We start from the raw sequence: 17,954 nt of genomic DNA, 5'->3' as shown, positions 1-17,954 counted from the left end.
TTTGTGCCGTTCTTGGGTAGATTTTTTATTCACTTGTGTATTTATTTCTCTGTCTCGTATCTGCAGAGAGTTTCTTATTTTCTCTCTTTGTTGCTGCTCGGACACTTTACCAACCCAACATGTGGCTATTTGACGTCCTGGGACTGAGACTCAACAATCAACTATCTTTGTGGTGCGTTCAGGAACAGCTGGGACAAATCCTACTGACTCTACCTTTAACTTTAATAGTCTTTGAATTATATTAATATGACGTGAGCTTCAGTTAGCTTTGACCACAAATGTCCTTCAGAGGGAGACATTTTACTCTGATACTCTGAGTACATGTCAGAGCCTGTACTCGATTACTTTAACCACCTCTGTGATTTTCTTGGGAGCGTGCCTATGGTCCTACCCTAACTCTTCCCTTCCCTTTCTCTAACCCAAACTTCTTAGAAATGTGGGAACATAGGGATGACCCCATTTTTCGTGATAGACTGATTTAAAGTGTATCGTTCTTGTCGTGCATGACTGATAAACGGAGGATCCTGTCAGATTTTGTCCCGTTGGTATTTCTGCACACTCTGCAGAAGAACAGAATCAGGTCATTGATTGTTCACGTGTGAATGAGCAGCCACGCTTCAGGGTTTGATTGAGAGCTGTGACTCTGACTGGAACAGGACACACAGTCGATGTGTTCGGGGGTGAAGAAGTGACTGAATCGTGTGTGTGTTTCCAGTTAGAGGACTATGACGTGTAATGTGTTTGTAGAGGTGTGATCAAGCAGTCAGTGCAGCTCATGTGAGGACTGTGGACGTTCACAGGAGTGTGTGTGTGTGTGTGTGACGTTAGGCTCACAAACAGGTGGATTAGGACTCTGGGCTTCACACAGGGGACGAGGAGTGGTGCTGTTCACCTGGACGTCTACTTACTGACAGTGGAGACGGCCGCAGAGCGTTGGAGCTCCAGGCCTGAGTGCAGTTGGCTTGCCCGCTGCCAGGAGCCTGTCCTGGGGCAGGGGGCTGGGCTTGGCCCGGGGCAGGGACTAGTGCTAAGGAAGCTGTAGGCCCGACGCCGGGGCCTGGGGCTTGATTTGGGCCGGGACAAGGCTGGGAGCCCTGTGGTGTGTGGGTGTGGAGGGAGGAGGCCCAGGAGGAATAATCAGGAGCCAAAGGACGGAGCAAAGATTGTGGGAGATTGAAAGAGAAGATAAGGGAAGGAAGCAAGGAAAGGTCCGAGGTACAAGTAGACAGGTACATAAAGGAGATAAGAGTCAGATTTAAGCAGCTAAAAGGAGACGGGAAACAAGCTAACGAAGAAACTGAACTACAAGCAAATGCAATGAAATTATGGGATTAGCTGCAATTAAAGTCTCATCAAACTACAGAAACACAACGAGCTGACGTTACACTTCACCTGTGAAACAAGGAGACGACTTCAACAGGGAGAGAACATCAAACATCATCTTGACATTTGATGCTTCTTATAAAAAATAAAAGACTAAAACAAAACATTTAAAGAGTGTGTGTGTGTGTGTGTGTGTGTGTGTGTGTGCGCGTGTGCGTGTTCGCCCACCTGTGTGAAGATGAGGGTCTCTGAGTTGCGGCTGTCCAGGCTGAGGACGAAGCGGATCGACTGGAAGAGTTCCTGGATGCTGGTGCGAAACTGCTCCTCCTCCATCCCGCAGGTGGCCCGAGAGTAGAGGATCCGAGACTGGACGATGAACTTAAAGAGATACTCCAGAGCCTGCAGAGAGAGACACAGTGTCACAGACAGTACATGTACGTAGATATGTGCTCTGAGATAACAGCTGAGCAGAGAAGCCAACGTGAACTTCCTGAAAGGTTGAATGAGTTCATGTTTGTGCTGCAGGTTCAGCAGACGGAGACTAAAACTCGGTGGACGTGGATGAAGACGTGAAAGGTGAATGAAAACCTGCAGCTGCTGCACGTGTCAAAACTATCCTCCATTATTCACACCGTCCACTTCTACACGACAGTGTGACCCATTTGAGACGGTTGCTTGAGTTTGATGAATAGTTCAATGTGCTGAGCAGCGTTTGAATGCGGCACATTCAGTAGATCTGCCCGAGACGCTGCATCTGCCCGCAGCTCTGCCTACGACACTGACGTGACGCTGGATACAGGCTGTCAGCGCCGCGTTTACACAGGTGTAAACATATCGATGAAGCCCTGTGCTCGATTCAGGACATTTAAATATTGTGCAGATAAATAAAAGACCAGAGTAGGATGGAGGTAACCAGAGTTTTGTTCAGCAGCTGAAGGTCAAACTAAGACAAACTGGGAGCTCTTTATCTGTAATAAGTGAACATACTTAGAAAACAGAACTGCATAAAAAGCATAAAACAAATTTAAGAATGGCTTTAATATAACGTGCATACATTTAACTTAAATTACTGATCTCATATGTAGTTTCCAGAAGTTGTTTAATGTAAATTGCAGTTTGTTTTAACCAGCAGCGTTCACTTAACAGCACAGAGGACATTTGTGATGGTCACCCAGCTTCAGAGGTTCTTACCCTCATCGCTTCCTGTATGTGGTCCTGCCTGACCACCTCTGCAGAGCGGTCCATGTACCACTTCAGACAGCGGATCAGCTCTCTGAAACACAGAGTGAAATCATGACGAGGCACGAGATGAGCTGAAAACTTCATTGATGACACGTTCAGGATGACGGCTTCACTTTGTGGCAATCCAAAATGAATCAGGGAATTGTCTGCCTGTACGTCAGTGAGCCGGACAGCTTTTTAATTCACTCCTGAAGATATTCATGATCGTCCTGATGATGAATATTCACCGTGATCATGTCATGAGTGTTTTTACCTGATCTGCTGAAAAATCCTTTATTTTCCCCATCCCTAACTACGACACGTTATTTGAGCATCGAGGCTCACGATGTGATTTTCTACAAGATGAATAACTTCAGGGTTGTTGTTGAGTTGAGGGACAGCAGATAACGTTTGGAGAAGAATTGCATCCTTCAGTGTGTAAACTGAAGTCTGCACACACACACATCCTGTAAACAGAGTGTATTGCAGGTAACAGTCAGTTAAAGTTAAACACTCACTTGTAAGCCAACGCGCCAGCAAAGTGCTTCTGGATGTATGTGTCCATCACCGGCCTGAAGTGGTAATATTTACTGTCCCTGAGCAGGTTTATGATGAACACCTGAGAGACAGACAGACGTTAAAGCAACGGGACAGTGTGTGCGTATATGGATCAGACTGCGTTTACTTATTTGGCTTCAGGCAATCAATCGATTAGATTTGCACAATTCGTCCTGTGTCCGACATTTCTGAGACTGTTTTGCATTTTATTTCAGTTTATTTTGTTTGTCACACACACACACACACACACTTACCAAAGACTGGAACACCAGCGGGCCATACTTGTCAGTGTTGTCGTCCAAAATGGAAAATAACGTGTCGAGGATGTCTTGGAGAAACTGTCACACACACACACACACACAGACACAGAATACACATTACATTTAGGTGCTTTTATCGTTATCAGGTGCGACTGATAAAGACCAGGCTAATAAGAAAAGAACGACCAACAGTCCTGTTTACACTCTGTTACCTCACACGGCTGTTAACAGACGTGCAGGATTAACCTGAGACCTGTTGGCTGCAGCCAGTCGATCTAAACCAGAGTCACCCCGCTGGTTAAGATTTAATGAAACACACGACACATGTCCAGCTTTAGATGAAACAGGGCGGCTGACTGATACAGTGACTGAAAGAGACGAACCAATGACACTGAGATTGTTTTGGTCTTTTTTCATGTTTGGCCTTAAATAGGCAACAAAAAAAAATTGTAATAGTCTAGAGTCAGAAAGGTCTCACTTCCTTCTAATGTCTCATTTCAAATGAAATATTTAATGTGTGGAAGTTATTTGTTACAGACTTTGTTACAGACTCCACCTCACCTTCACTATCTCCTCTCCGCTGACGTGTCGTAGCCGGCCGAGGATGTCCATGACCCGTTCCGGATGAGCCTTCCACTTGAGCAGGGCCAGGAGGTCCACTGGAAGACAACAGCAGAGTCAACTGCTAGAAGAGACACAAGCTACAAAAGCTGCGTTTACATGGACCCTAATATTATACTAATAATCAGAACAATAGCCCAACCAGAACAAAAATGTCTAATGTAACCACCTCAATCAGAAGAGACTGGCCTGATAACTGCAGCTAATGTGTTACACAGACTGAATGAGTATAAACAGCTTCACTGCATCTTATAAACTGATATAAAAACGGATGAGATGATGTCGGATCGGCTGCGCACCGTTCTGGGTGAGCTTCGTGGAGGAGAGCTGTGTGGAGATCCAGAACGTCTCCTTGGTGCTGCGCTGGAAGATGAGGCTGGAGGGGATGCTGGGACAGCTGTTGAAGTCCTCTTTACAGCAGGGGAGGCCCAGGTAGAGGGCGTGGTTACTGAAGGTGGTGTTCTCGTCACACTGAGGCGGAGGGGAGGAGGAGGACAGGGGACAGACAGAGAGTGATCAGCTGTCCCTGATATATTTCCAGCGGTTTTAGTGTTTTCAAATTCAGTTTAAACGTGTCAGTGGTTTTACAGAAACGTACTAAACAAACATTTATTCTGGTGATCGGGTCGGCTGCTGTGTCATTTTGTCCTAAAGGTCTTGTGAGTGAACGGACATGAAGACAGAGGCTAAATCCAAATGTCCACCGTCTGAACGTCCAGACTGAGCCACTGTGGACTGCAGATGTACTGTGGTGCGTTCACTGTCCTCAAGGCGAGTCTGTGATAGCATGAGATTACAAGTACTGTTCTTCTACATATTTCTGCATCATGATGAGGCTTATTGTTATCTCTGCTTTTTGATTAAGTCATTATTTTACTGAATTATAATAACTCCTTTTTGGTTTTTGAGATGGCAGTAAAATATGTAATATCCATTTTGCTTGGTAATTGCTTGGTAATCAGATCAGTGAAATCTGGTGAATTCTGCACCATGAACAGATTCTCTGGAAGTTTGCAGAAAGTCTACTTTAGGGCCCCGCTGACTGAATGAGTTGAGGGTCTGGACGGCTCTCAGCACTCGCAGACTTCCCACGAATCTGCAAGACCGGTGAAGTCCTGACATTTGGATTCAGCCGACAGAGCAGCAGTAAGACTCCAAATCATGTCTGACCTTGTAAACGTAGAGTTCATGGCTCTCATCTGAGAGCGTTGTTCCATCCTCCCTCATCAGAGGAGTGAAGGCAAAACCAAACAGCTTCTTCTCGCCTTTGTCCTTCGCTGTGGAGCGAGACAAGAGAAAGAAGACAGAGACAGACAGTCAGAGATGAAGTTCAGAGTGGGAGTGACCCTGACTCTTTGTTTTTATTCATTAACTTGGTGGATACGTCTGCAAACAACAAGAAATGACCTGTTTTTACTCTCATATCAGCTGTTTTGGCTGAAAAACAGCAAATGTTGGTGCATTTTTCACAATAAATAGAGAAAATTAGAATGTGATATAATAAATGGATTTCAAGTACATTATTAAATACATATACACATATATGCATAAATACTGTACATATGAAGCATATGAATATTTCTTTCTTTCATACATATTTCAACCTCTAAACATCTTTGTATAATAAAGTATCATTGTGCTCAGTAACAGGGAGTGACTCACTGGAGCAGTGTCTGAACTCGAAGCGGAGGTGGGAGCCTCTGAACCGGTCGATGGGAATCGGCAGTTTAATCACTTCGCTCCATCGAGGGCTGTTGTTGTGGTAGAGCACGAAGGAGCGGTGCTCCGGCACGCTGGGCTCCCCTGAACCCAGGCTGATGCAGTCCTGCCGGGGGAGACAGACGGGCGAGACAGGCGGACATCAACATGCAGCCGGCAGAAAATCAAACTGCATGACGAGTGTTTCAAATGTGAACTGTGTTTTATTTGAATTGATGTTACATATTTTGCTTTGTATGTGTTGTAATATTAGTAGTAGTAGTAATTCTTGTATTCTGGGTTTCATTGAAAAAGACAGCCTGTCTCTCCGTGTCCTGGTGACGATGATGAACCGGCTCTGACAGGAACACATGTTCACCTATGAATCATTCTGCATTTGTTTAGTGGGACGAAGTTTCCTCAAAAATAGACGGCAGCTGGAAAAGTTTAAGTTTCAGGTCCAGTTTGTAGGATTTATGTTTTCATTGGTTTTTGTCACCTTGAAATGAGCCTGTTATATCTACAGAGGGAGCAGGTCCTCAGCGGAGTCCGTCATGTTTCTACAGAAGCCCAGAAGGGTCAAACCAAACACTGGCTCTGGAGAAGGACGTTCACGTTTTTAGCAGCCACCGTAGGCGAGGGGGAGACGAGAGGTCGTCACCACGTCATGCAACTTAATCCTACAAACTACAGATGCCCAGGAGGGTCGGCTGTGTTACTTTTCAGCTAAAAAACTAAATACATGCAAACATTTACTCTACGACATGTCAATCAGCAGTTGTCGTCCATGTGGCTGCGCTGGTGTGCTGCTTGTAACAACAGTAAGGACGGAGAAACATTAGATGGAGTGTCTGCACTGAATTTAAACAGTGTGTGTGTGTGTGTGTGTGTGCGTGTGTGGAGGCAACATGATGAACTGTAGTTGTTGAAATTACAAGTCTGACATTTTTCGTTCCCTGAGCTGGTAACTGTTATAAAATAGGAGCTGAAAGGGAAACAACAGCAAAGCTTCATGTGTTTCACCTCTCGTGACTTTGAGTTATTTTAATAAGTGACCACAGGAAAAGGTAAGTGCAGAGAAGGTCCAGAGAAAGGAAGATAAAGCAACGCAGTGGAGACTGAAGCGTACTGAAGGTTTATGATGAGGTGTGCACGGCGGCGCTGCTTCTATACCTTGAGGATCTCTCCATCAGCGTAGAGGACGTAGACGGTGACTTCGATGTTCTTCTGAACGCTCTTCCCTCCTCTCTCAAAGTCCCCTCGCTCCAGCGTCAGGTACAGGTCGTTGCGGATGTCACCTGGGACACAGACGGGCATGTTAACACACAAACATACAGCCGAAACTTCACAGGTAGCTCAAAGACTCACCTGAGAAACATTAAGATGCTATAAAGTTAAACATGAGCCTGAAAGCTGAAACAAAAGTCCAGGAATTTGCCACTTATGTCAAATAAAACCTGTATGTTCTCTGTGTAAAGACACAAACGTGCACAAACACAGACACACAAAGTGTCTCACACACATTTAAAGCTGACACACACAAGACTAACGACCTGTGTTAACGTGTGCAGGATCATTTATCATGTCAGCGTGTCCTTATAGACGACACGTCACCCTTAATGTATCGAGATGGGAGTTAAATACTCACTCCATCACTGCCGGAGGGGACGCTGTGTGTGTGTGACCTGCATGGTTAATGTGTGTGAGGAGCTGGGAGACACATGAGGTGTGTGTGTGTGTGTGTGTGTGTGTGTGGGGGGAGTTATATAGTACGTATATTTTCCTTTTTGGTGATCTTAATTGTTATCCCTGACTGTCCAATGAGGGTCCTGTTTGTATCCTTTTGCTCAGCATTGTGTTTAATTAACAAGTATAATTACTCTGTGACTTTGTGCTGATGTGTATCTGTACGTTTGTGTAAGGATTAATTATTGCAATTACCAACAGCAGTCGTGTATTTAAAGAACTGACAGTGTAAAGCACGCCGACACCTCCTCGCTGCATCACTCTGACCTGTTCTGAATCTGTATAAGAAACACAAACAGCTGTTTCTCTGTGGCTGCTCGAGTTTTACTGAGACACTGAAAACAACCAAGTTCAGTTCACAGAGACACTGAACAGAGGCTCTGCATATAAATCCAGCCAGTTTGATATACATGTCCTCATTCCCCAGACACTGCAGCATCCAAACACACACATACACGCATGCACGCACACACGCACGCACGCACGTCTCTCTGGTAGATGAACTGTTTCAGTGTCTTAATCAGGCTGCAGCTAATTGGAAACATGGACGTTAATTTAACCAGGAAACTGAAACAACAATCATAAACAGGAAAATGAATTTTCCATCAAATGTAAACAGAAAAAATTAAATACTCGAACAACAAACAATGTTTTCCTGCTCTGGTTAATGAAATCAAAAATTAAAGTCTGTCTGTTTGACTGTCGGTGATTTTTATTCAAATATCTGTCTCCTTGGTAGAAACTACAGCACCTGCCAACTGTGTTTTCTTTATTATCGCTGTTTGTTTGTATAGTTGCCGGTACTTTATGGTTTTGTAATCATACTTCAATATTCAAGATCCAAGAAACTTCATTGTCCATCGCATAGTCACAGATAGTTACCGTCAGTTAGGACTCAACCAACAAGAGAAAACATTCACACCCATGAGACTCACATTAAATCACACAACTGCTCCATAGATCAATAAAAGCACGTGTGCAAAGCTACATTTAAAGAGTAGTGTCTGTTCTGCCGTGTTCAAAATGCACATCGCAGCGGGAGTAAAAGGGTTCTTATAAGTTCTGCTTTTGGCCAGAGGCGCTCTGAAACAGCCGCCTGAAGGGAGCAGCTGAAACGAGCGGTGAAGCGGGTGTGAAGCAGTGTGAAGCCGCCTCAGTGATGCACGCTGCTTTTCTTTTTACTGCACGACTGTTTATTTCTGAAAATTGGATCTGAGTGGTGCCGGTGATCTTCACTGCATGTTTGATGGTTCTGGTGAGTTTTTTCAGTGAGAAAGTTGCACCAGGATGCAACAAGCCTCAAACTGCGAGTCGCTGCAACAAAAGATCGCCCTGCTGCCTCCTGAGGAGCGTGTGAACGTCACTTCACTTTGGTGTTTTATTACAAAGCACAATAACAGTATCGACTCGTCCAAAGTGACAAATAACAAGAAGCAAAACTTCAGAAATGTTTTAAATAATTCTAAAAATAACAGCAACATTTACTCGTCTACATTTTCAATATATAATACTTTACTTTTTTTTAATAGCACTTAATTATCATTTAAATGCACAACTACAGTAAGTCAGTCTGTGAAGGTTCATCTCATTAATTCAAATGCTAGAAGTGAATATTACAGCTGTACAGACAGATACAGACGGACAGGATTCAGACTTCTTCACCCTTTTCTTGCATTAAATGGTGATTCAGTCTCATCCCATAAGAAAGAAGCTGAACACCTCCTCGTGCTGTGACGAGGGTCGTGTGATCGACTCACCGGGCATGATGACATCAGGGAAGCCCAGTTTACGAGTGATCGCCACCCCTCTGCTGAAAATGAGCGGGTTCTCCCTGCGGACCTGGTCCATGTCGCCCCGCAGCAGCTGCAGGGAGATGATCAGACCTGCAGGGACGGAGGGGGATTAAAGAGAGACGAGGATGAAACAGAGCAACGCAAAGGCAGAGGTGAAAAAAAGGAAAGAAAATGAAAGAAACACAGAGATACAGGCTTCTCTTTGACTTGATGATCATCAGAAATCTGTGAAGTGATGATGACTTTGTATCTCTGAAACTGAAGGCACTCTGAGCACCTGAGCTGTGTGGCTGCAGAGAACTGCACATCTTTACTTTAACCAGAACAAAACTGTCTTATGCATCGAGTCACGTGTGTTTATTCTGAACTTGGAAAATCTGCCGTAACTTTTTGTGCACCAAACACATCGACACTTTCACCACCCCTGAACAACTCAAGACGATGATCTGGAAACATTTCCTCTTCCTCTTCTGACCCGTTTTAACTCTGTACTGTTGTGTATCTCGACATCATTGCAAATGATTGACACCTCGGTGATTTTGAGGATTAAATAAAGGTTTGAATTGAAGTGTCTGTTGACATTAAGTCATCTGGCTTCTCCAAAGAGACGTTAACGTAAAACATCCTCTAACTTGACGCCTGAAACAAAAAGTAAGTGCAGATTTCTGTCTGATACTTTTGAAATAAACTTATGTATAATAGTTTACGTGCGTGAAAACTCAACCTCCTTCAACCTTCTCTGTCAGACCCTCAGCTACAGCGTCTGAAAGATTAACCGTTGGGGCCACAGGAGTTCACGGACTTCAGCGAGGGAGCGCAGGAGGCTGCGGCTCGCTGCACTGACGCCAATTAAGATGATTTTCCAGCTGATGTCGAGTGATGGCACGCATGTGTCAGTCAGAGTGTGTGCTGCTCTCCAAACTAGACGCGTCGCTGCTCGGAGGGTTGTGTGTGTTTTATGAGGTCACATGTCAAACTCTGTTTTTTTAGCGTCTTTGAAGAGCTCATGTTTGAACGTCTCTGTGAGTGACTCCTCACTTACACTTGACTAATGCAGTGACACGAGTCACCGATGCAGCCGGACGAACCTCTGAGCTCTAACAGAAGCAGCGAGGTGAGTTTAACACAAGCTACATATGGAGCAGGCAGACGCAGAGATGCAGACAGGTAAACTCACAGGACGATTACGGTAACTGTGGATTCATTTACAGGCAGCCATCTATAAAATAAAGGTGCTGTTTTAATGGACCTCTGACACAACCCGAGATGTGGATACGAGTCACTGTGACTTGGACTTTATATTATTTGCAGCTTGACAGAAACTAAATAACTTGAGACTGAACTTGGACTTGACCTGAGACGTGATGACTCGAATGACTTGTCTGTGTGACATTTGATGTTTTCAGTTTAGTTTTGTCAGTCTGCAAATATTTCAGTGTTTAAAAGTCACTGGAGGGAATATTTCTGTTATTGTGAAGAAATTAAGAAATAAATCAGTTTTAATAAAGTTATTTGTTTTTGTTTGATTTCATTTATTTCACTGAATTTCAGTAATTATTAAACAAATTCAATTCATTGTCAAACTCAACGTTGTCTTGTCTTTTCTCCTTATAAAAGACCAGATACTGCAGGTGAGGCTCTCCCTAACTCAGGACTATTTTCATTATTAATCAATCTGCTGATCGATTAATTGATGAATCATTTAAAAATGTTCATCACAACGTCCCAGAGCCCAAAGACGTCTTCAGATTGCTTATTTTGTCCAAAGAACAGTCAAAAACCCAACAACTCTTCATTTACTGTCATACATGACACACACACACACACACACACACACACACACACACACACACACACACACACACTCTGTCTGTCCTACCGTAGTTGGTGCTGGGAGCTGTGTACTTGGTGCTGGACTTGCGGATGATGTTCTCGTGGATCTGGTACCACTCGTTCTCGTTGTTACACCTGCAGAACACAAGCAGCCGTTCAAACACTTTGTCTCGATGAGTTCACAGGCTGAAGTCCTGTTAACGTCAGCGTCCGACCAAACGTTTGATCGGGTCATGTTTGATACTCGACAGAATCTTGTCTTTCAGATAAAGTGGATCTACAGACTAAACTCTTTACAAACTGCGTGGTGACGTACGAGCATTTGAACGCCTGCAGTTCACTGTGTAGTTAAGAACAAGACTGTCTTATCTTTTTACTTTTGAAATCTATAAGGCGATCGTCTTATAATTTAAATAAAGAACAAAACAGAAAAGTATTAAAAGGCTGATTCACGCTTCTTTAAAAGGAGATTGCAACAAAGTGCAAACAGTTTATATCATCGCAGCTGAACGGTACGTGAGCCACAGTGGGTCAAACTGAAGGAACACACATGACGGCACAGCAGCTCCTCCATGTAGAAGAAGACGAGCTACGGGCTGATTGTGGTCGTTAATATTATTTAGTTGCTGGCTGAACTGTCGCATCGTGTCAGTAACATTTCAGCGTTTCAGTCACAGCGACATCACAAGAAGCTCGAGAAGCAGGAGGCCCGAGGATGACGGAGAGGATGTGTAACCACCCGTGAACCATCCTCAGGAGTTCAGCTGAGGTTTCTGTGACACGCACACGCACACACGCACGCACGCACACACACACACACACACACACACACACACACACACACACACACACACACACACACACACACACACACACACACACACAATATTACATCATGTTGTGACTGTGAGAACTGCAGGGCTGCTGCAGGCAAGTCTTCAGAAGTTTCAGCCGAGGGGGATTCCCTAATGTCTGCCATCAACTGTGTGTGTGTGTGTGTGTGTGTGTGTGTGTGTGTGTGTGTGTGTGTGTGTGAATGGCAGAGTGCTGACGGCATTATAAGACTGCAGAGACGTGAACAAACAGTGAAGTGGCTGTCTGTAACTTATGGGATCTCTCTTTTCGCTCTCTTTCCTTTACATAATACGTCAGAGAGAAGAAGAAGAAGAAGAAGAAGAAGAAGAGGAAGAAGAAGAAGAAGAAGAGGAAGAAGAAGAATGTTACAGGAGGTAAAGACTGGAGACACAAAGGGAGGAGAGAGGGAAAGGGCAGTGAAGGAGGTAAGAGCAGACAGTAGATGTGGATGTCGCTCTCTCTGTTGACTCTCTCAACACATTCAGTTTCTCAGTGTGAACTTTTTCTCCTCTCTGCCCCAAAATGTTCAGCTTCAGACTCAAAGATATTTTGCTGAAAAGAAAATGTGTGTGAGGGTTAAAAGAGTAACGGCACCCAGTTTACCTGGTACAGTCAGTACCGTGAACTTCTCCAGATCGGATCCTTTTTATCTACGTTGTGAGCCGTCGAGTAAAGAAACACTCGACTTATACCAGCACATTAAAACTGATCGTAAAGAAACAGGTTGTCAGAGATTGTTTGATATTTGATCGGGGATTTAAATTCAATAAGGAGGAGTCAGGACCTGTTAGCTGATATGGAGACAGAGCAGAGACCCTCCACTACACATGTTGTTTACAACTGAGCTGCATATTAAACTGGGTCAGCACAACGTCAGGTTAGATTTAGTTTTTGTTGGATTCATGTTCGCGTGTACGTTCATGATTCACAGCTGCAGTGCAACAGCATCAGATTCATTCTGCTGTGATGACTCAGTTTAACTTGTTAATCTGTTTTCATCAGCAGATCTTCAGACTGAGTAGAAACCAAGTAGGCACAAAAAGTTCATCAGGAGTCAGAACTCCTGGCTTGTACAGTGCTGTATTTATACTCTAATTATGTACTGTGTGTGTGTGTGTTTGTGTGAGTTTACAACCTGTGTGTGCAGCCACTCACGTGTAGACTTTCAGGACGAAGTCTTTCTCCTCTTTGAGCTCCGAGATGGTCTGCAGCACGTCGCTCATGGCCAGGACAGCGCAGCCGTACGGTCGGCGGTACTGAACATGTGGAGGACCCTTCTTACTGTCGTTCAGCAGCATACGTCCTGCAACAGGAAGTGTTTCAGGATTATTGTTATTCAGGATTTCAGGATTATTCCCTCCTGTGTGACTGTAAACCAACAGTCAGTGGCAGCAGTCGTACCTGTTCTGATGACCTGGGAGATGATGTAGAGATCTCTCTTCATGTCTTTGTTGCTCAGGTCCTGTAGAGTCCGAGAGGAGGAAAAATCTCAATGTTCAAATAAAGCACTGTGGATGATGTGCAGCATATTTCAAGATTAATGTTCAAACATACAGTGTAGAAACACACGGCTGGAGATTCCTCTGGATACCAGACTTTTAAATATTTGTCCCACTGAACTGGACTGATGTTGTCGAGGTGTCACACTTTTACTGTCATGTTAAACTGCAAGAGAAACTTTCATGTTGCTTTCTTTTGTAAATTTGTATTTTTTGGGACGACAGGGCTCCTGGTCAGCATCTCAACCCCTGAACCACAGGAGCTTCCCGCCTGATGGAGATAAAGTTTGAGCTGAAGTTCAGAAGCTGGACCTCCATCAGTCCCCTGCCTGTCATCTGCCTATATAAACCTCACCGCCCGTCATACTTTCATGTTCCTCATTTTTTTTATAGGTGAGGGTCTGCCAGCCCACCTACAAAGCCTTCTTCATACCGCAGCCGTTAAATACTTCATCAACATCTCACTTATATCTAAAATACTTCATGAAAATCATACTTATATTCCACCTTAACAAACAATCGTGATATATAAAAGATAAACTGCACCCTGCCTCTTGTTCATCTGTCTGATGAACGGTGGAGCTGACACAGGTATCGATTTGCAAACGGACATTTATTGGCGTTTCTAAGTTTATTGATGGATAATTGTGGAAACGAAGCTCGTGCGCCTGTTTGATGACTGAGCTGTATGAAACAGGATCAGGCGTTCACACAGCTTTTTAAACCTGGTGTGAAGAATGCATATTTCTGTCTTTGTGCGTTCACACAGCTTTAGTCATGAGATTCTGTCTGAAAAGCCTTTAAACAAACGTAACAATGAATCACATCCGTCGTGGCTGAAGCCTGCTGGATTTCTGCTGAGCCACATGATTTTATCTGAAGCTGCTTCATCTGCAGGACGATCTCACAGCAGGACAACAGGGGGCGATGCATCCTTACTTTCATATTCTCCCTCTCAGTTCAGCACAAGTTCTCTGCTTAAAGTCTGTCAACCACCTGCATGCTTTATATTGGATATATGTGAGTGTGTGTGTGTGTGTGTGTGTGTGTTACCGTGAAGAGCGCACACAGCCGGTCCACCTTCTCTGGATTCTTCGGCCCTCCGTTCTTGTTCAGTCTCACCATGAACTTCTCACTGAAACACACAAATAGAAAAAACAACTGACTTTAACTCCAGAATGAAGGTGTGACGTGTGATGTGTGATGTGTGATGTGTGACGTGTGGTGTGTGATGTGTGATGTGTGATGTGTGGCCGTCGACATGGAGGGAAACGTTTTCTGGTCACAAACTTCATGAAAACATTGTGAAGAAGTTCTCAGGTTATCAGGCGAATCTCAAATTGTTACGCTTTTCTTTCTCTTTTCAAGAACGTGGATGAAGATACAATTATATACAAAAATGTGCAGAAATGTACTCATTATGATTTAATTAAAAGTTCAGCCTGTCAACCACATATCATTACATCACCCTGTGACCTCATCTGCATATCCTGTTCAGCCCAACTCCAAGGTGAGGACTCTGGGCTCGGGCCGCTCCTGCCCTCGCCGGGCCTCTCGGGGGGATTTCCTCAAAGAGATAAACCTCCTTCAGATTCCTCCTCATGCCTCGCTCTGCTCCCGCTGGAGCTCCGTCAGTGAGCAAACTCTAAAGCAGCGTGTCTCAGCCTTTTTTCGCTTCAGGGAACAGCAAAATATCGTCTGCTGGTGTCAGCGACTCTGTGCTTTAACCCGTATTTATCCGGGGGAAGACGACTGAGCTGACGTGCTGTTATTCAATAACGGCGTGCTCGACATTAATAATGTGAAGCCTCAGACACATTATGAGATTCCTCCAGTCATAAGTGACTCTGAACAGACTGAGGCACACACTAATCCACTGACATTTACTGGGTGTTAGTCTAACACACACACACACACATACACACACACTCACACACTCACACACACACACACACACACACACACACACACACACACACACACACACACACACACACACACACACCCCACCAGGTTTTAAGAAAGATGCACCTGTTAACACAGCTGATGAACACACAGATGTGTTTCACCTGAGCTTCTGATACTTCTGTCATATTTTATACTGAATTGATGTGTATGCTTTATATTAAGTCCTTGTAACAATTGTTACAGGTGAAAGCATCTTATAAGTCCTTATAAGATGCTTATTAACATTAATGAGACTATGTAAGTGATAATAATCGCATTGTAAACACATTATTTGGTAGATTAGACATTTATAAGCACTTTTTGACAGTTTGTAGAACTTTTAACTGTTTAAACATGTAACAGCCCAAATACAAGTACAAATACTTAATTACTGTACTTCATTAGATGTTTCAGGTATCTGTTCTTTTCAAAACAGGCTCGTTACTTTATCAGAGCACATCACGCACGGCAGACGCAGCGAGACGAAGCAAAGACGTAAAAGACGTAACCAGACAGAGAGGGAGGCTGGAATGGGGAGAAAAGGCGTGTTAGTGTCTCGTATCTGCAGACATTTTCTTATTTTCTCACTTTGTTGCTGCTGACGATTTTGTTCAATAACATTCTTAACACCTAAATTAACCTAGTTATGGATCAACAGCATGATATGGTAGAGATCTGGATTTTTCACTCATACACTAATAACAGTTACAGACGACTACTGCTGTGACTCTGCTCGGTGTGACGCTGTTGCTGTAGCAGCTGCTGAACACCCAGAGGTATAATGTCGCGCACACGAGGAAATCTTTAGGTTGACTGATCTCAACTTCAGCACTTTATTCTGGGCATGTCAGTCAACCTGCTGACGTTCCTTCGGACCGTTTATAATAACTCCCCTGCACTTCTTTCATTTCTGAACCACACGTTTTCACAGTTTTGTGTCTTCTGTCATTTTGCAGGAGTGAATCCTGAATGTGAAAACACTGTATCTCATTACAGACAAACAGCTCTTCATATAGTCTTTATTATTCAGCATGTACTCCCACACAATGTAAAAAAACAACTCTTGGGTTCTTTGCTAATATTTGCACAATTCTCTGCAAACGGCAGCAGTGAGGAGCGACAAATCCCCCCGACACACACTGTGTCCGACTCTTTAAACTGAACCGTTTATTCTAATCCCCCAGAGACACCCGACAAACAAATACCACCACAGAGAATAAATATGAGAATAAATATGTATTTCTCCCAAAACAGTGGGAGTGTGTCACTGTGTGTGTGTGTCACTGTGTGGGTGTGTGAGGAGGTGGGAGACTGGGGGGGTGAGGAAGACACGAAGAGTTTGTGGTTTTCATTTTCAACTGTAACTCCTGTTTCATACTTGAGTGAGGTAAAGACTGAGAGAGAGAGAGAGAGAGAGAGAGAGAGAGGGTGAGGGAGACCATGTGGTCAAAACACACACACACACACACACACACACACACACACACACACACACACACACACACACACAAAACCAGGGTTGAATTATTAACTCTATTTTACATCTACATCAATATGAAGGAGGCAACATAAACAACAAAGATGCAACCAGAAAATGTTCAGCACACACACACACACACACACACACACACACACACACACACACACACACACACACACACAGGCACACAAGCGTATGCATGGATGGACACATGCACATGTAGACACACACGTAGAGAAGATGGATGTTCGCATGGACGCACTCAGTCATGTGCACATGCTGTGTATGCAGAGATGCACCAACAGACACACACACACACACACACACACACACACACACACACACACACACACACACACGCACACAGGGGAAATGCGTATGAACCAATCATTTCCACACCATTGCCATTCATCCTCTAAATGTACCACATCTGCAGCACTCACACACGGTCGGTACGACCGGGCGCTTTTCAGCCTTTATTAATCTGCAGGAATTCGTCCAAACACACGTGTTATTAAAATTCACACACGGGAGCCGAACAGACCGACAGCATCCTCCCACTATCAGCCACCGAGCAGACCCACGGCCTGCAGCGGCCGGGTTCAGATCAGAAGAGGGTGGAACAATCACTCTGTCTCTGCAGAGACCTTCCACCTGATCCGGTGTTTAAACCATCAACCTCCATCACACACATCCTCCAAGCTGCCCCGTCCACGGCCCTCCCCATCGCCTCCAGTCCACCTGCTGCACCTCAGACGTGACCACAGATTCTCCAACCGCAGTAAGTGATACAAGGCTATGAAAATGAAAGTGCCAAATACATTTGGTTCAAATGACAAGTTCATTCTTACATCTTATAAACTTGCTCTTTACTGAAATGTTGAAGAATATTAGTAGGCTTTCAAATTCTTGCCACCAGAAATAAACAATAAATTCACCCAGAAATGAAAACTCAGTCATCATCTCCTCCATGCTGATGAAAGTCAGGTGAAGTCTCGTAGTCCACAAAACATCTGGAGCTTCACAGTAAAACAGAGTTGCAGCGAGGGGTCGACTGATATGTTTATTTTTCAGGGTTGATACCAATTATTAGTAATCCAGGAGCCTGATAAAAGATAAA

The 17,954-nt window shown here is 44.1% G+C and overlaps 1 protein-coding gene across 5 annotated transcripts in view; it reads right to left on the bottom strand.

Annotated features, from left to right (window-relative positions):
- LOC311255343 (dedicator of cytokinesis protein 3-like) overlaps window positions 1–17,954 on the bottom strand; it is a 190,590-nt gene that overhangs the window by 34,742 nt on the left and 137,894 nt on the right. For all 5 annotated transcript variants that reach the window (XM_084349745.1, XM_084349746.1, XM_084349747.1 and 2 more), the window contains exons 10-23: window positions 14,461–14,542; window positions 13,310–13,370; window positions 13,064–13,211; window positions 11,100–11,188; window positions 9,185–9,310; window positions 6,855–6,979; window positions 5,646–5,808; window positions 5,154–5,260; window positions 4,283–4,454; window positions 3,924–4,021; window positions 3,357–3,440; window positions 3,063–3,163; window positions 2,515–2,596; window positions 1,552–1,722 (exon numbers count right to left, since the gene is read on the bottom strand). In XM_084349745.1, the coding sequence (XP_084205871.1) occupies window positions 1,552–1,722; window positions 2,515–2,596; window positions 3,063–3,163; window positions 3,357–3,440; window positions 3,924–4,021; window positions 4,283–4,454; window positions 5,154–5,260; window positions 5,646–5,808; window positions 6,855–6,979; window positions 9,185–9,310; window positions 11,100–11,188; window positions 13,064–13,211; window positions 13,310–13,370; window positions 14,461–14,542 (1,609 nt within the window). The remainder of the gene's footprint in view (window positions 1–1,551; window positions 1,723–2,514; window positions 2,597–3,062; window positions 3,164–3,356; window positions 3,441–3,923; window positions 4,022–4,282; window positions 4,455–5,153; window positions 5,261–5,645; window positions 5,809–6,854; window positions 6,980–9,184; window positions 9,311–11,099; window positions 11,189–13,063; window positions 13,212–13,309; window positions 13,371–14,460; window positions 14,543–17,954) is intronic.

The sequence above is a fragment of the Pagrus pagrus genome, assembly GCF_965226575.1.
Source record: "Pagrus pagrus genome assembly, chromosome: 3".
NCBI classification, from domain to species: domain Eukaryota; kingdom Metazoa; phylum Chordata; class Actinopteri; order Spariformes; family Sparidae; genus Pagrus; species Pagrus pagrus.
This window is presented reverse-complemented; position numbering and strand designations above follow the sequence as displayed.